We start from the raw sequence: 19,310 nt of genomic DNA, 5'->3' as shown, positions 1-19,310 counted from the left end.
TGATCAAACGCACTGCTGAGGCATTCTCCATTTGAGTTTGTTCCAAGCTGGGATTAAGTTTAAAATGTTCAGCGTTATCCAGAACTTCAACATCAGGGTTTGTTGCTTCATGGCATTAGAACTGATGCTCAGTGTTGCAGTGTTGTCGACCTGTTATTCTTTTCATTTTGCTCAGCAGTCTAATATGGATTTGGGTTATATTTAAAGCATGAATATTAGAGTGAAGCATGTTTGACAGGAATTTGGTCTCGTTAAGTGCAGGAAGATGGGGATCCAAGGGCAGAACTGTCACCGTGGCTGTTCTGCATGAAGACTGCTGGCCATTCCAGCTAGTTAGAGGTATTCATCTTATACACTTAAGCAGCAGGATCTCCAAGAACCACATTACGATTCCTTTCAATTTGAGATCTTCTCCCGGCAAAGCTGTCAGATTTGTTCCTAATTGCGGCTTCCTTTTGTACCTATGGCAGAGGGCGAAGTGGTGTCAAGTCGAGGTCGAAGTGGGCTCAACTCCACCTGCTGTGTTTTCTGCATGAGAGGGGGAGACCTGTCCTCTGAGATCCTACCCTGTAATGGACCGGCTCAAATCAAATGTCGAGTTTGTCTGGAAAACGTAAATGGGAGCAAATGATCTTTGGAACATCATACCGAGGCTAACTCAATCTGGAAGGAGTCTTCAATGCACCCTGAACCCATGTTTTGGTGCCAGCAGCAATGAAGAGCAGACTGCATTGTGTTTGGAGTGCACAGTTCATACGTTGATTGCACATTGTCTTTGCTAATTGGACATAATTTTCCTGGAAAGATATTAAAAATCGAGACTAAGTTGCACTTTGAAGTGCCTGCTCAACATACAACTCTTGAGGTCTAAGATGTTCTACTTGTATATTGTATTGACTGTACCTTGAGATGTACATATTTAATAGCGAGGTCAATAGAATGAAAGTTTTATCTTTGTGTAAAAGACATTAAATGCATTGCGTGCACTAGAAAACAAACTCAAGCTGCCATCATTTTGAGTTCATAATTAACATCCCCTGGCATCTGGTTTCATCGCAGCACCAAAAGTGGCCTCATTGTTGCCATTCGTGCTGAACCTACTCCCTGAACTAAACCAGGGATTCTCCCGTGTGGATCTATTTGCCTCAGAAGCATTGTGTTGGATTAACAAAGTGAGTCGTTAAAAGAAAGGTTGAATAATATGTTTAGGCAGGTTTCAAATCATGGATCACACGTATCAGTCCATCTGATCAATGTTTTCGCTCTTCAAACTGCGCAGCTGGTTTAGCACAGGGCTAAATCGCTGGCTTTGAAAGTAGACCAAGGCAGGCCAGCAGCACGGCTCAATTCCTGTACCAGCCCCCTCGAACAGGCGCCGGAATGTGGCGACTAGGGGCTTTTCACAGTAACTTCATTTGAAGCCGACTTGTGACAATAGGCGATTTTCATTTTCATTCAGCTTCTGAATAATTTGAGGTTGGCGTACCGATGTTTGGAGAGGATAAGGAATAACTGGCACTGTCTGAAGGAAAGTCAGCTGAATCTTTTCCAAAGTATTCCAGAAAACATGCTCTCTTTAACAATGGCTTGACTTGTGGGTTTTGAGAAGATGTGGCAAGTGTGAGACAGAAGCATGAGCCAAATGTGTTTGCACTGGCGTCAGGAAGAATAAATGCATCTTCAATGTTAGAGCAATATTGAGAATAGAAATGAGCTTCATTCACTATCAGTCTGTGCTCTTTCAGAGCATGTATCACACCATTGAAAGTGAAATATAGGCATGGCGATGAGATGGAAAAGTGACATTAATTCACTAATGTTAATCAAAAATAGGTAGAAAGTAATGGTGGAATAATGGAAAGTTGCCGCACTATATGCCCCCCCGTATCCAATGGATGGACCTCATCAGACCAGCATTTAAGTAACAGGAGTTCTATTTAGAAGGACATGCCATGCTGTTCCTTCCAGGTGCTGTCTCTGGCTATAATAGCTGTGTGTTGTGATTGCAGAAGACAGTAGGCAGCATGGACCAGTGTTTGAAGAACAACCACTACCTACCATCTACCCAGAAGAGTCTGAGGAGGCTAAAGTGTCACTAAACTGCCGAGCCCGGGCAAATCCTCCTCCTGTCTACAGGTAAAAGAAGCTTTTTTTTTTGGTGTATAAATGTGCCCGTCTGCCATTGTTGGTGTTCAAAGGAATGTGTTTCAATTGTTTGTTATCAGTATTAAAGGGTGTGTCAAATGTGCTTTTGCCTGACTTTATAATCCCTTTTTACTTTTCCTAATCCCTTATTGTTATCATTTGATCGCCAGGTGAGTACTGGAATGGTCTTGACCTCCCACTACATTTGTGTGTACTATCACTCTTTGCATTGTCTCTGACATAATCGAAGAAATGTGGGTTCATTCCTCCCCTGGTGGTATGGACTGTGTCTCTTTCTTTTTCTGCTTAATTTGACACGTAGAATTGCATTTTGTGTCTGATGTAGGTGGAAACTAAACAACCGGGAAATTAATGTGGATGATAGCCGCTACAGTATGATCGGCGGTAACCTAGTTATTGACAGCCCAGAAAAACCCAAGGATCGTGGCAAGTACCAGTGCCTGGCAACAAACAAGTACGGAACCATCATCAGCAAAGAGGCCAAGCTGCAATTTGGATGTACGTAGTTATCTGACAAACACAAATCCTCCAGAATCGATCGATTATTTGTTTGGTATTTTAATTTGGCCCCTTTTCAGTTGTTGGCTCAGTTCTATCCCCCCACCCCCCTCATCTGCTGCTTACTCCCGATGCCTGAACCTGTAATCTTGCCTGACGCTCCAGTGCAGTACTGCAGGAGTGCTGCATTGTCAGAGGTGTCTTCTTAAACGGCAACTTCTATTACATTATAGATGCTATATCAATTATAACCTCCCAAAGAGCTTTATACGAGGGCATATAAAAACGAAGTTTGACATCGAGCTACATTTGATCAGATGATGGAAACCTTGGTCAAAGAAATTTGTTGTAAGGAAGAGCCATCAAAAGGGTTTTGTGTTGATTCTAAAATTTATTTGCAAGAAGGGGCTTGCAGAATTAAAGATTGAAACGGGGGGGGCCTGATCCAGCTCATGAGAAAAGGACAGAGAAGCAAAGCTTGCATTTTTACAAATTTTCATCACATTGGGGAGGCAGTGGTATTATCACTGGACCAGTAAACCAGAGACCCAGAGTAATGCTCTGGGGACCCAGATTCAAATCCTGTCACTGGTGAAATTTGGATTCAATAAAAATCTGGACTTAAAAGTCTATTGATGACCATGAAACTATTGTCGATTGTTGCAAAAACCCATCTGGTTCACTAATGTCCTTTAGGGAAGGGAATCTGTCATCCTTACCTGGTCTGGCCTACATGTGACTCCAGATCCACGGCAATGTGGTTGACCTTAACTGCCCCTTCAAGGCAATTAGAGATGCGCAATAAATGCTGGCCTAGCCCGCAAAGCCCACGTGCTATGAACGAATAAAAAAAAAGACTCACTATCGATTGCTTCATGTATAATGAACTCCTCTGAAGTTCACCACCCATTCTTCTGTAGTCCAACGTCGCATATTTTGTTTTGCACTAAATTAGGTCTCGGGCAGGTTAATGAATTCCACAATCAGTTCTCTGAAATTTTTTTGGTGAGTGTGACCAGCCAGATTTCAGCGATGTAGGCTGTAATAATTCTCCGGAAGCTTCCACATTTACCTCAGGCCAGTGAGAAACGCACAAGGTGAAAGTATCGCTTTTGGACATTTTATCTGCACCTGTTTATTTCTCGCGGGGATTTTATACATAAACCCAGGACACTTAAAATTTTCAAATTAAACAATTAAGGTAAGGCAAGGGGGAAAAGGTTTAAAGCAATGAAGGATTTTTTTTGTGGTGCTGAAATGCATGATGGCCAATGCATGGAATAAGCTCCTTGTTGGAGGACCCACTGGGTAAAGAGGACATGGAGGTGGATGGTGGGGTCCTTTCAGGAGCACTCTGCCACCTTCACCCAGACCATGCCACACCTTTCCACGGAGGGCTCATGTGGCAGTGATTTTCTAACTGTCCTTTGTTGGGAATCTGCTCTACTCCCAGGGAGCCCTTCGACCAGAGCACCAGAAGACAGCACCAGCAAACCTACCCATAAATAGAGCCATTTCCTCTGATATATATTTTATTGCCTCCGAGCAACAGGCATAACTTTGTTGTAAACCAAAAGATACCGAAGTATTACAGGGATATTGTGACAACCTGTGAGCTTGGTTGGTGTGGACTCAAGACCATTTTGAAGAATTGATCAAGTTTAATGAACAGCAGTTTATTATAACAAGAAAAACATGAAAATGCAGAATATTTTTTCTCATCGTATCAATACTGAGTCCTTGTGCAAATTGAGCAGCATTCATGGCACACCGAGTTCTACATTGGTGTTGAAATGGACCCAAATGGTCACCTCTCATTGCATAAGTTCACCATTCATTAATGCTCCCCTCTCACTGTTTTAGAATTATGCACTTTCATTTTATGTTTGGAGTCTTTATCTAATCAGCGTTGGAACAGCTTTCTTGAATCATACATGAATCTGACTTTTAGCTCCATTTTTATATCATTCCAATTCGAATTACAATGGCTGGGATCAGTTTAAACCAAATTAGATTTTAGTTACAAGCTCACTGTTTGAAGTAGCTCTGTATTTGAGTCAGTCTGAGGTGAACAATCTTAATGATTTGCTGCTTCTGGTGCATATAGATGAACTGATGGCCAGCTGTGCTGCTCAATACTCTGCCAATCACTTGGAAACAGTATCGTTGTGCGACGTGAAGTAATTATATCTGCACTTCAGAACCAGCTTCATTAGCGTTGTCGGCATCACATTATAACTTGCATATTATTTTCGTCAGTTGTTAAAACTTGCACTCTGGTTTTTTTGCCCTTTTAGTTGCAGTCTCATAGCTCATGTACCTTCAACTTTTCATTTAAAAGCCAAGACTGGTGTCGTCGAATCTGTGATTGCCGACTTGCCTTGTCTGATCACTTTCTGACCTTGCTGATGCTTTGTATTTTGATGCATTGGCCAGGCGTCTCAGTAAAATGAAGGATGCGGAACGAAACCGCAGGGTAGAATTTATATCCACTGATGATTTTTGTTTGTAATTTGTCACTCAAGAGTTGTAGGGTCAGCTCACTAGAGAGTTCTAAATCTTATCCCTCAGCTTCTCGTCGTACTATCTTCTGTTTACTGTTATTATATGTTAAGAGATGGTCAGGGACAGATTACTGAGCTATAAATATCACTCAATTGTTCATGGGGGAAGGAGAGAAAGGGGGCTTGCAATGAATGTTTATGAATTCCTAACCAATCCAAGGTAGCGAGTGCCTCTGTAATGTGTCCCTGGCCATCCATTACTCCCTAGATTGTGCAGTTGCATGAAATTTGATTCCGAATCAATTCATCTTCGAAACTCTCTCCCAACCAGATTGGAATACAGCAGAGTTGGGCATCAGCAGGTTGAGTGAGCCCGCAATCTATCTTTCTCTTTGCTTTGATTGAAAGAGCCATTTGAACAAAGCTTGATTCAAGCATTCATTTCTAAAACTTCCGTTAACCTGTCCATTCCATCATCTCAGCATTGTTGAACATGAGCACTTATTAACAGCCACAAAAGGTTCTTGAGCTGATTGCAATCAGGACAGTAAAAGGTGCAAGACATTCGCTTCCACTGGAATGGGTGGGGACGTTGCTGTACAATTCTCATTCCCTTGTCCTTTAATCTTTGCTGGCATCACTTGTATGAATATTGGGTGAGAATAGGATTGGGTTTGGCTATGGTGTCTTTCAGAGTCAGATAGCATGTTGACACTCCCATTTTGAAGGAGGGACTCTGTGGACAGGTATTTCAGGAAGAATGGAGTAAGAAGTCTTACGACACCAGGTTAAAGTCCAACAGGTTTGTTTCAAACATGAGCTTTCGGAACACTGCTCCTTCCTCCTGAGGAAGGAGCTGCGCTCCGAAAGCTCGTGTTTGAAACAAACCTGTTGGACTTTAACCTGGTGTTGTAAGACTTCTTACTGTGCTCACCCCAGTCCAACGCCGGCATCTCCACATCAGGAAGAATGGAGACCACGACCGGAGAGGTTTGAATGGAGAAAGCCATTCAACCCATTTGATCCCATCCTTTTAGGACATAATTGTAGTGTCTGACTCAGGCATTTAAACATGGTTAGGGTCTGATCTCAGCTACCCCTCACCCTCCAATTCATGCTCCTCCTCAGGTGGTGGTGGGAAGAGTATTTTTCCACCCTTGGAAAAAGCTGATTCATCCTTGACCACATTATAGGGCAGCACGGTAGCATAGTGGTTAGCACAATCGCTTCACAGTTCCAGGGTCCCAGGTTCGATTCCGGCTTGGGTCACTCTGTGCGGAGTCTGCACATCCTCCCCGTGTGTGCGTGGGTTTCCTCCGGGTGCTCTGGTTTCCTCCCACAGTCAAAAGATGTGCGGGTTAGGTGGATTGGCCATGATAAATTGCTCTTAGTGTCCAAAATTGCCCTTAGTGTTGGGTGGGGTTACTGGGTTATGGGGATAGGGTGGAGGTGTTGACCTTGGGTAGGGTGCTCTTTCCAAGAGCCGGTGCAGACTCGATGGGCCGAATGGCCTCCTTCTGCACTGTAAATTCTATGATATGAGCCCTGTGCACCGCTTCAAATGATGAGACTCAGTTTATCCTTCGCTGCGCCTCACTCCACACCCTGATCTGCATCTCCCCTCCCAGAGTGTCCCTTTCCATCAGCTCCCCATATCTGACACCTCACCCTTGCCTATCTCATCCTCAGATGGACGTTTTGTCCTGTAGCGCTGGAGGCGGCAGCCATGGGAACAAACCTAACTCCTTCCTCAAGAAGTTCCTTCCTCATCTGCAGGTACCTGAACCCATTCCCCTTTGGCAGCAAACACACCTCCTGAAGCTCCTCCAATTCCACATACTTACCCCAACAAACAGGCCCCAAAAACAGTCTATCCTCAACTGCCGTCACCCTGGAAACCTCGGGTCCAGCTCCACCGGAACAAACCTGTGGTTACCACAAATTGGCTCCCACAGGGACAAGCCTTCCATCCTACAGAGCTGCCAAAATAGATTCTACACCCTCAAAGCTGATACAACTATTGGGCTCGTGGAGAACCTAGCCAGCAAGAGTGGAAGACGTTCCAACAATAGCATCTTCAGACTTGTCCCTTTCTAGGAAGCCGTCCCCACACCAACCTCTCCTCCGCTACCCACTTCCATACCATATCTATGTTCACCACCCAATAATAATTCTGCAGATTCGGAAGCGCAATTCCCGCTGACCTGCTGGCATTCATTCAATGGGTGCTAAGGATTCATTGTCAGCTGTGGCTTATATCTGCGAGTCTTTTATGGACTAGATTGTGGCTACCAACCACTAAAGGGCAGCATGGTGGCACAGTGGTTAGCACTGCTGCCTCACAACACCAGGGACCTGGGTTCAAACCCGACCTAGGTGACTGTGTGAAGTTTGCACTTTCTCCCCACGTCTGCGTGGGTTTCCTCTGGGTGCTCCGGTTTCCTTCCACAGTCCAAAGATGTGCAGGTTAGGTGAATTAGCCATGCTAAATTGCGCCTTAGTGTCCAAGGATGTGCAGATTAGATGGGGTTATAGGAACAGGGCAGGGAAGTGGGCTTAGGTAGGGTGCTACTTCAGAGTGGACCAATGGGCCTCCTTCTAGGAATTCTATGAAATTCCGTGACTAAGCTTTGTGATGAATTCAGATCTGCCTATTATTCTTAATGGCCATACTTGAGGCTGCAAGGTAGGTTTGCATTAAGTCAAATTGCTTTAAGTGGCACAAACACCTGACTGGGATATCAATGAGTTTTGTACACTGTTGAAGAATGAAAACCCAGTCAACAAAAGCAAGTATTGTAAATCCTGAGGGTTCAGCTCCAACTGAAATTTTACCTTCAATGGTGTCCGACTCCAACCTGTCAAGCCCTTTTCTTGTTGGTTTGGTTAGAAATCAGGGCTTTGCTCTTATACAGTGTCACTTGCGGTAATCAGTGGTATTAAAAACAACTTTTTTCCCATATCTTTTTCCTCCAGATCTCGAGAGGTTTCCCACTGAGGAACGCCAAACTGTGGAAGTGAGATTAGGAGTTGGTGCGATGCTTCTCTGTGCCGCACCCCCACATTTCCCAGGTAATTCCACACACACCGATCAGACCTTTGCATGAATATTGATGCATCCCAATTGTGCTTCTATTTTGCTTTCCCTTTCTTACCAATAACATCCTCTTCCCCCTTCGCTTGAAGGTGTTAAGTCCTCCCTAGCCTATGGTCGTTACGTACAAGAGGGGATCTGTTCAAGCCGCAATAATGTTCTTCTGGTCACCCATCCATTAACAGAAAGGGAGTTTTGATTTGTGTTTAATAAGGGCCGACGTACTTCCTGACCACTTGGTTTTTCTGTGACCCAGTTCTGACTAAAAACCCCACAGCAAACTCAAGGAAAGATGGTCCACTAAAGGAGGGCCCACAATATCCCAGTCCGCACCCTGTACAGAGACGGATAGGAAAAGGAGGTTTTACAATTACAGAAACCACAGAGAAAGTAAATATTGGTTGACTTCTGATTCAAAGTCCAATGAGGAATTCTTTCACCGTCTTAATGCCTCAATTACATCCATTTAGGGCTGCACGGTAGCATAATGGTTAGCACTGTTGCTTCACAGCTCCAGGGTCCCAGGTTCGATTCCCGGCTTGGGTCACTGTCTGTGCGGAGTCTGCATGTTCTCCCCTTGTCTGCGTGGGTTTCCTCCGGGTGTTCCGGTTTCCTCCCACAAGTCCCAAAAGACATCCTGTTAGGTAATTTGGGCAAGCTGAATTTTCCCTCTGTGTACCCGGAATGTGGTGACGAGGTGTTTTTCAGAGTAACTTCATTGTAGTGTTAATGTAAGCCAACTTGTGACAATAAAGATTATTATTATTATTTAGCGGGCCCACCACCCTATTCCAGCCCTCCGTGATCGTCCGGTCCTCTGGGCCGGGTATCACGTGGGCAGGGGGTACTACAGGTGTCGCCAAACATGAGCCTGCCATGGTGGACCAAGGGGGTAACTCCTTAAGGGAGTTGTCCCTAATGTCCATCTGAGGGCCACCCTCCTCCAGCCCCACCCACAATGCACTACCCACCCACCCCTCCTCTACGAGGAACCTTTCCCCCCCCAGTGACCCTAAAATGGGAGCCCCCCACCCCCCCACACCCAGAGACCCAGTGCATAGGGAGGCCCTCCCGCCAGGGACACCATGTTTCAGTCGACACCACCGCCCCACAGGAGCCTTTAAACATAGAACATACAGTGCAGAAGGAGGCCATTCAGCCCATCGACCCACCCAAGCCCTCACTTCCAACCTATCCCCGTAACCCAATAACCTCTCCTAAACCTTTTTGGTCACTAAGGGCAATTTAGCATGGCCAATCCACCTAACTTGCACGTCTTTGGGCTGTGGGAGGAAACCAGAGCACCCGGAGGAAACCCACGCACACACGGGGAGAACGTGAAGACTCCGCACAGACAGTGACCCAGCGGGGAATCGAACCTGGGACCCTGGCGCTGTGAAGCCACAGTGCTATTCACTTGTGCACCAATTTCCTGTCTTCTGCCTCCCTCCCTTCTTAAACAGTGGTGTTACATTAGCCACCTTCCAGTCCTGTGGGACCCTTCCTACCTCCAGTGATTCCTGAAAGGTCATCACTAATATCTCCACAATTTCATCAGCTATCTCTTTTAGGACACCTTCTCCTTGTAATGGTCAGTGCACTCACCTCTGCCCCCTGGTTCTCCTGGAGCTCTGGCATCCCACTGGTGTCTTCCACCGTGAAGACTGATGCATTATTCAGTTCTCTTCCATTTCTTTGTTTCGTATTATTACTTCTCCAGCCACATTTTCTAGTGGTCCAGTGTCTATTTTTGCCTCTCTCTTACCTTTTATATATTGAAAAAAATCTCTTCTTATCTTCCTTTAATATTGCTAGTTAGCTTACACTCATATTTCATCTTCTCCCACCTTATTGCTTTTTTAGTTGTCCTCTGCTCGCTTTTAAAGGCTTCCCAATCCTCCGGGACAACACTCAATTTGTCTTAAAGATGAAAGGCTGCAGAAAACCTGCTGGCAATCAAGCTGTGCATCTCTGCACTCGACCAAATGAGATCCTTCTTTGATGTGCTTGTAGATGAGGTCACGTGTTTCCTTTGATGTCCTCCATCTTCAGTCTCCTCGGAGGGAATCGCTCACAAACACTTCTGGTCCCAGATTATCTTCCCTGACCAGCTGAGCTGTAACAAAAGGCTGGAATTTACCCAGATCTTGTCAAACATCGGGAACAACAGGTCTGCGGGCTCTTCAATATCCTTACCTTTGGGTGCTGGATAAGCAGGCGAATGAGTGCCCCTTCCCTATTTAAACTCTCTTTTTCTGTCAGTGAGCAAGAACTTGGAAGTTGAATTTCAGAGGAACACTTACTTACAACACATGGTGAAGCAGCTGCCACCATCTCAATCGAGCCTGCTGGAAGTGGGATGGAGCAGTGTTAAGCCAATTCCCTGAAGACCCTCAGTTCTCCTTATGTCTTTGAATATTGGTTGTATCAATGAGAAACATAGTTGTACGATGCAAATCTCTCACCACCTTGTGGCTGTTGACAGTCATTACACGGGAAGCATTCTGGAACCATCCAAGGGATTTCTCATCTCTTCCGACACCTGCGGAGTCAAGGATAACATTTGACGTGGATGGCCGTCGCAACTTTTTTCGGAATCGCGGGAACCCGCGGCGATTCTCTGGCCCGCGATGGGCTGAAGTCTCGCCGCTGACAGGCCTCTCCCGCTGACGTGGTTTCAACCACCTCTGGTGGCGGCGGGATTGGCGGCGCGGACGGGCCCCCGAGGTCCTGGGGGAGGTGGGGGTCGCAGGGCGATCGGACCCCGGGGTGTGCCCCCACGGTGGCCTGGCCTGTGATCGGGGCCCACCAATCGGCCGTCGGGCCAGTGCCGTGGGGGCACCCTTTTTCTTCCGCTGCCGCCACGGCCTCCACCATGGCGGAGGCGGAAGAGACACCCCCTACCGCGCATGCGCAAACCGGCGAAGGCCTTTCGGCCAGCCTCGACGCCAGCCGGCCGGCGTCAAAGGCTGTTGGCGCCGGTTTTGGCGCCAGTCGGCGTGGTGCCAACTACTCCGGCGCGGGCTGGAAACCTAAAGGTGCGGAGAATTCCGCACCTTTGCGGAGGCCCGACGCCGGAGTGGTTGGCGCCACTCCGCTACGCCGGGACCCCCGCCCCACCGGGTAGGGGAGAATGCCGGCCCAGGAGTGTGATGGAATGCCTGGATGAGTGCAGCTCCAACAATACTCAAGAAGCTCAGCACCATCCAGGACAAAGAAGCTCACTTGTTTGCTACCCCTTCCACAAACGTACAGTCATTCCACAACCCACGCAGCCGGTGTACCATCTGCAAGATGCACTGCAGGAACTCACCAAGGTTCCTTAGGCAGCACCTTCCAAACCCATGACCGCTACCTTCTAGAAAGACCAGGGCAGCAGACACATGGGAACCCCACCACCTGGAGGTTCCCCTCCAAGACACTCACCACCCTGACTTGGAAATATATCGCCGTTCCTTCACTGCCCTAACAGCATGGCAGGTGTACCTACACCACATGGGCCACATTTGTTCAAGAAGGAAGTACACCACCACTTTTTTCTTTTTAAATATTTTTATTCTACTTGATGGACCAGGCTGCTCTGCGGGCGTCTCGGGTGACGTTGTGCCACCCTGCTCTGCCTGCTGCCCACCCGATGCACCAGGGATGGGACGGGAGGAGGCCGAGAATTCCGGGATGTCCTGTGATGGAGTTAATGGGACGGGCCCCGAAACCTCCTCCTCCCTCGGGGAGCCTGGTGGCCCCGGGCCTCACTTTGGGACAGAGGTGCGAGCGGGGAGGTGCCCCGTCGCACCACCGACACCTGGTGCTGCCAGTCCTGGAGGCCTGCAACGGTATCCACCAGGATCCGAAGGTTTGCAGAGACGGAGTCCAGGGAGTTAGATATTCCCGCCATGGACTGTGCGACCTCAACCTGTGAGTGCACGACGCCATCTAGCACGTGTGTCAGGCGGTTAATGCTCTCCGCGACTGACTGCTGCGACTGGGCCATGACCTGCTGAGACTCGGCCAAGGCCCGCAGTGCACCGGCAATGTCATTTTGGCTCTGGCACATTGCTGCCTGTGAGAGGGCAACCCTGTCCAGGGCCGAGGATGACACGTGCACATTAAGCCCAACGTCTTGCATAACCTGACCCATGGCCGAAACCGTTTCACCCATTGCCTCCACCACGGATGCCACCCGTGCGGTGTCAGCCTGGGTTTCTGCCATGAGCGGCACCACTCCCTGCTCGTGGACGCGGTTCGACTCCTCTAACAGCGTCTGCAGTGTCTGGAAGACAGCCCTCATCCCGTCATTGAGTCCCTGGGTTTCTTGATGCATCGGCTGTGCGGGTGGGTTGATAAACTCCAGGAACTCAGAAAACGTCTGGGAGCCAGCTGCATCCTTGGCCTGGTCTGGCCTCCGCGAGTCCGGGCCCTCGGCTGCTCCGACCTCCACCTGCTGTACCTGCTCAGCTGTGATGTGCGACCCAGACTGTGACCCAGGAGCCTCATCACTAATAGGCCAGCCGGGGTGAGTGTCTCTGGGATGGTGGATGGTGCGGGAGAAAGCTGTGCCGCTATCTCGAGGTCTTCTTGGGTGGATGCCTCCTCGATGTCATTGGCCCGCTGAGAGGCCGCAGGGCGTTTGCAGGCCATTTCTTCATCTAGGGGTGTCGCCGCCCTCTGGGCTTCGTGCTCCACAGATTCTGTTGGGGAGGATGGGACTCCCCGCTGATCGGGCACCCTCTGTCGTGCAGCCCCGGGTGAGGTGGGGGCAGATGCCTGTGTCCGTCTGGAGCCAGACGGCCCTGGTCGTTCGGCATCACGTCCTAGGGAAAAGAATGAAACGGCTTATTTAGAGAAGCTCGGCCGGGCGCTGGACGGTCCCAGTGGGCAGAGTGTGTGAAGGGACAGAGGATGGGGGAGGTGTCCCAGTGGGCAGGCTGTGTGAAGGGACAGAGGATGGGGGAGGTGTCCCAGTGGGCAGGGTGTGTGAAGGGACAGAGGATGGGGGAGGTGTCCCAGTGGGCAGGGTGTGTGAAGGGACAGAGGATGGGGGAGGTGTCCCAGTGGGCAGGGTGTGTGAAGGGACAGAGGATGGGGATGTGTCCCGGTGGGCAGGGTGTGTGAAGGGACAGAGGATGGGGGAGGTGTCCCAGTGGGCAGAGTGTGTGAAGGGACAGAGGATGGGGGAGGTGTCCCAGTGGGCAGGGTGTGTGAAGGGACAGAGGATGGGGGAGGTGTCCCAGTGGGCAGGGTGTGTGAAGGGACAGAGGATGGGGAGGTATCCCAGTGGGCAGGGTGTGTGAAGGGACAGAGGATGGGGGAGGTATCCCAGTGGGCAGGGTGTGTGAAGGGACAGAGGATGGGGGAGGTATCCCAGTGGGCAGGGTGTGTGAAGGGACAGAGGATGGGGGAGGGGGGGGGGTGTTTGTCATGCAGGGTTGTCTCACTTGTTGCAGCTCCGCCAACCTCGCATTGAGCGATCTCCCGGGTGGCAGATCCGCCAACAATGTCCAGAGCCCTCTGCTCAAAAGTGGTGAGGGGCCGCAGGATGGGCGACCCCCTCCCGTCTTGTTCCGCTCACGGGTGTTGTGAGCGGTCTTGTCCTGTTGGGGGAGGGGGCAAAGGTAGATCATTAGAATACGGCAGGTATCAGCAGTCCGTTCAGATACTGGCACAGTTTGGGGGTCAAGTTGTAATAAGACGATTGCATCTCTCCACGGGGGCCAGAGCGCTGGGTCTGTGACAACTTTGTGAACCACCCTCAACTCACTCTGCCCCAATCCCCCACCACCCCCCATGCCAGGGGGGGAGGTGGGTGATTAAGTAAAGGGGGGAGTGATGGTTGTGACCCGGGGGCACCCTCTTGGCACATAACCTGGCAGCCCTGGTGAGGTCGTGCATCTTCTTCCGACACTGGTCAGCAGAGCGAGGGGTCTGCCCCACAGCACTGACGGCAGCAGCAACCTCACGCCAGGCCTGGCGCACCGCGCTGGCAGGGTGGCGATGCCCTCTACGCGGGCAGATGATGCCCCTCCTCTGCTCGATGGAATCGAGCAGCATCTCTATGTCAGCCTCCACAAATCGCGGGGCTGCTCTCCTCAGCTCCGACACCTTGGCCTACAGTTTCTGCGCTCGCCCGCGCCTTTTTACGGCGTCGGGCAGCGTCATGTGGGCGTGTTCGTAGCGTCGCAGTGTTCCGGCGTCATCGCGCACGTGATTGACGTGGCCCCGTTCCTAGTCCATTTCCCGGACTTGAATACCTCGGGAAATGGGTCGTGTCGGGCCGTCGCAAAACCCGGCCGTTTTCACGGCCAACTTCGCGATTTTTCGCGAGTGCAGAGAATCACGCCCAGAGTGTTAACTTTTCAGCTGGGACATTTCTGGAACGTAAGCTGTGACTTCTGGACACTGACTGAAGTACCATCGTGTCTCAGTATTTTCTGTTCTTATTATTGCTCCTGTCGAAACCACAGTGTGTCTTACTTAACCTGTATACCGTGGACAAGTACTATTTGACTCAGTTTATAAAACAGGACAATATTTATTCACGTGCACACAACGGTTATGGCTATCAAGTCCAATCAGGGGCTGCCACATTAATTTTGGGGTGGGCACTCAGTGGCCATGCCTGGAAGTGTTGGAAACATGTAGGCCCTTCCAAATAAGGAAGTTAGGTGCCGCTGTGTCTGGTAAACAAGTGTGAATGACAGGACAGTTCTATTTGGCGGGATTCTCTGATCCTGAGGCAAAGTGTTGACGGCGTTGTAAATGCCGTCGCGTTTCCCGATGGGGTCAACATGGCCTCAGGATCAGCAATTCTGACCCCTAAATGGGGCCAGCATGGTACTGACCACAGCATGACCCATGCCGCTCCAGCTGCTGAACAGGCGTCAGATGGGCGTTGCGGGTCCGCCCATGCGCAGTGGGACCGGCGCGATGTCCGCGCATGCGCGCTGTCTCCTCTGCGCCGGCCCCAACATGGCGTAGGGCTACAGGGGCCAGTGCGGAACAAAGGAGGCCCCCAGCCCAAGAGTCGGCCCACCGATCGGTGGGCCCCGATCGTGGGCCAGGCCACAGCAGAGGTCCCCCCAGGGGTCGGACCCCTTAATGTTATTCGCATCAACCTGTGAAATCGTTTGAAGTCTGCAAAGCCAGGGTTGCAACTTTGTTTGATCTGTTCTGCAGCCTGCTTGTCCATACCCTTGACCACTTTCCACAGCATCTCTTGCTGGACGCCATTTTATGTGGTCACATTATCAAGTGATTAAGTGGGGCTGTGTTACAGACATAGTGAATTAGGTTGTCATTCGGCTCCCTCGGACTTTAGTGACCCTGACCCCAGTCAGGGTGTGGAAAAGGGAATGGAATTGCCTTTCCTCAATTATTAACACTTTAAAACCCCGACACAGGCCACAAATGATAGGTTTGCTCACAAATCATGAGGATTTCAATCCTCAGAAATGAAACTACTTATACTTGTGCAAGAAAAGAAAGATTTGGTTGTATGTACTGTCTTTCACATGTTCAGAACATTCCAAAGTACGTTATGGCCAATGGGCTGCTTTATTTTATTCAATTTCTTTCAATTAAGGGGTAGTTTAGCATGGCCAATCCACCGACTCTGCACATCTTTGGTTTGCGAGGGTGAGACCCACACAGACACGGAGAGAATGTGCAAACTCCACATGGACTGTCACCCGGGGCTGGGATCGAAACTGGGTCCTCAGCGCCGTGATGCAGCAGTGCTAACCATTGCGCCACCGTGCTGCCCAATGAGCTGCTTCTGAGCTCTAATCTCTCGTTCCAATGCAGAAAAAATTGCAGTTAATTCACGCGCTAATGAGCCATGGTTGGCGCCACGGCTGGGATTTTCCAGCCCCTCCCTCCCCATGGCACCTCCAGTCCGGCCAAAGCGTATGGGCTTTAGCATGGCTCGCCTGACCTGCCGCTGGGGAACCCACCATGGGAAGGGTGGACTTCAGCAAGCCTGGAAGATCCTGCCGGGGGAAGGGTTGGAAAATCCCACCCCACAAGTGGATACTTTGCAGTAAAATTCTTGGGACTTCATAAGGTTGTGAAAGGTGGAATATGATTGCAAGTCTTCCTTTTTCCAATGAAACTATTCCTCCCAATGAGTGTTTCGGGCAAAAATGTAAAGCATTGTTGCCAAATTTAGAATGTACCTCGTTTTAGGGTGTAATGTCTGAAAATGTAACCTGAACCAAAGACTTGCTTTACATGACCCATGCTGTACCTGATGCTGACACTGGGGAGAAAGCAGAGAATGTTCCATTCACACCGCGTTGACATTCAGCAGCACAAAACATTTGTAAAATTGTTTCTCGAGTTGCGTTTTCTCGGAGTACTTTAACTGGGGGGCCGCTCATCCTTCGACAAGCCCTGGACTAACAACAGGGAATGTTTTCCTTCCCTGCAGATGATCTCACCTATCGCTGGCTGCTGAACGAGTTCCCCAAATTCATCTCGTCCGACAAGCGTCGTTTTGTTTCCCAAACCACTGGGAACCTGTACATTGCGAAAGTGGAAGAGGCCGACATGGGCAACTATTCCTGCATCGTTACAAGTCCGTCCATTTCCAAAAGTGTTTTCAGCAAGTACATCCCTCTCATCCCTCAGACTGATGGTGAGACTCGTGATATTCTGCAGACACTGAAACTCTGAATCTCATTGCTTTTCAAGGGTATAGAAAGAAAAGATTTATGTATCTGGATGGGATTTATTTCAGGCCATCAAGGGAAAGAAATGTTGAGCCAAATTTGGAAGCCACCCTTAAGACATGTTGTTTAGAACAGAGCCTCGGGGCGCAATTCTCCGCACTCACGACGGTGCGGAGAATAGCGGGGTTCGTAAAATTTTACGGCCACGCTAGTCTGACGCCCTCCCGCTATTCTCCCCCCCCCCACGCCCGACTCCCGATACGAATCGTTGCCGCCGTTTTTTTACGGCCAGCAGCGATTCTCAGCTGGCCGATGGGCCGAGTTCCAAGCCCTTTACGGCTGTTTTTACGAACGGCAAACACACCTGGTCTGGCCGTTCGTAAAAACGGCCGTAAAGTGCCGATTTTTAAAACCATGGCATCGATTGGCACGGCAGTACCACGGCCATGCCAAGGGTGCCATGGGCCCGCGATCGGTGCCCACCGATCGCGGGCAGCGGATCCGATACCCGCGCACTCTTTGTCCTTCCGCCGCCCCGCTGTATCACTTCGCGGGGCGGCTGAGGGGCATCCCGGCCCGCGCATGCGCGGGTTTCGCGCAAATGCGCGATGACGTCATCCGCGCATGCGCGGGTTGGAGTCTTCCAATCTGCGCATGCGCGGCTGACGTCATGTGACGCGTCAGCCAGCGCAAACTCTGGCAAGTGGGCTTAACGAAATTCGTTAAGCCCGCGATGCCGGAGTTTACGGCGGCGGCATGCTAGCCCTGACCGGGGACCAGAATCGGTTCCCGGTCGGGGAGGGGGAGGCTGGCATCAAACCCGCCCGGATTTGACGCCAGCCTTACGATTTCTCCCTCTCTGGGAGAATCGCGCCCTCTGAGTTTTGTTATAGGCCACAGAGATTCACAATGACGATGCAGAATTCTGCGTGTTATGGGAATTTGCATGCATGCATAACTATAATACATTAATTATATTAAATAGGCATTATATAATTATAAGATAGTTACCAAGAAAACTAATGAAGAATTCAGAAGTAAACCCTTTACCTAAAGAGTGGTGAGAATGTGGAACCCTGTATCTCTATCACAGTGAATGGTTGAAGTAAATAGTACAGATGCACTAAAGGGGAAATTAGACTAACAATAAAGGAGAAGGGAATAGACGGTTGCGATGGCAGATTTAGATAAGGAAAGAGGGAGGAAGTTCGGTTGAGCATAAAAGCCCATTATTGTGTCTAAGTGACCTTTTCCTGTACCATAAACCTTATGTAATATGAATACCGCGTATAAATAAAGTTAACAACCAGGTTTGCTTTTTTCTCTCTGTGCCGGGTCCTTGGAGAGAACTTTCCGGGAGCCAACTCAAGACACTTCTGTTTAACTTAAAATCCTATGGCAAATTGGAACTACAGACAGACCTGGCTCCTCCCCTTAATTACATAATCCCTTAAGCATAAGCCATTCTCATGTCTCCTTCCACAAGATGTCCCATGACCTGGTTAGCCAGTAGCTGGACAGAATAGATAGAGAGGAACTGTTCCTGCTTGTAAAGGGATCCAGAACAAGAAGGCACAGGTTCAAAGTGATTTGCGAAAGAAGCAAAATGTGATGTAAGAAAAAACTTTTTTACACAAGTAGTTCAGGTCTGGAATGCACCGCCTGGAAGTGTGGTGGAGGCAGGATCTATCGTGGCATTCAAGAGGGCATGAGATGATTATTTCAATAGAAACTATGTGCAAGGGTACGGGGAAAAGGCAGGGGAATGGCGCTAAGCCACGATGCTCGTTTGGAGAGCCGGTGCTCACGATGGGTCAAATGGCTTCCTTCTGCGCCATAACAATTCTGTGTCTGTGATCTTACACCTGTGGCTAAATTATCACAAACCACTCAAGTTAAATTTCTTGCACTGTCTAATTTAAATCTCAGGTGTGGTGAAAAGGTACCCTGCTGACATCAGAGTGAAGTTCACCGACACCCAGGTCCTGATGGGTCAGAATCTAACTCTTGAATGCTTTGCACTTGGAAAGTAAGTATGACAAATATGGTAACTACAGTTTCAAGGGCAGCATATCCACTCTCATTATTAACCATTCTTCTTTCACTTCCAGATGAAGCATCAGACTTAAATGGGAATAGAAGTAGACCATTCAATCCCTTGAACCTAACTCAGCCATTTAATTAGATCATGGCTGATTTGGACCCATGCCAACAGTTACCTGCTTATTTCATATCTAAGTAGCTTGCTAAATCAAATTTATCTCAGTCTTAAAGTTCCAGTCGACCCAACCTTCTGCGAAGCGAATTCCAAATATCTGCAAGTCTTGCTGTGGGAATGGTAACTGATATCCTTTGGGGAAGGAAATCTGTCGTCCTTGCCTA

General features: G+C 49.2%; 1 protein-coding gene across 12 annotated transcripts in view; it reads left to right on the top strand.

Annotated features, from left to right (window-relative positions):
* The window catches only part of cntn1b (contactin 1b), a 903,199-nt gene that overhangs the window by 447,013 nt on the left and 436,876 nt on the right, over nt 1-19,310 (top strand). For all 12 annotated transcript variants that reach the window (XM_038780269.1, XM_038780265.1, XM_038780278.1 and 9 more), the window contains 5 exons: nt 2,010-2,136; nt 2,492-2,664; nt 8,145-8,240; nt 16,688-16,894; nt 18,858-18,957. In XM_038780269.1, the coding sequence (XP_038636197.1) occupies nt 2,010-2,136; nt 2,492-2,664; nt 8,145-8,240; nt 16,688-16,894; nt 18,858-18,957 (703 nt within the window). The remainder of the gene's footprint in view (nt 1-2,009; nt 2,137-2,491; nt 2,665-8,144; nt 8,241-16,687; nt 16,895-18,857; nt 18,958-19,310) is intronic.

The sequence above is a fragment of the Scyliorhinus canicula genome, chromosome 20, assembly GCF_902713615.1.
Source record: "Scyliorhinus canicula chromosome 20, sScyCan1.1, whole genome shotgun sequence".
NCBI classification, from domain to species: Eukaryota; Metazoa; Chordata; class Chondrichthyes; order Carcharhiniformes; family Scyliorhinidae; genus Scyliorhinus; species Scyliorhinus canicula.
Note: the sequence above shows the minus strand (reverse complement) of the source record. Positions and strands in the feature narration are given on the sequence as shown.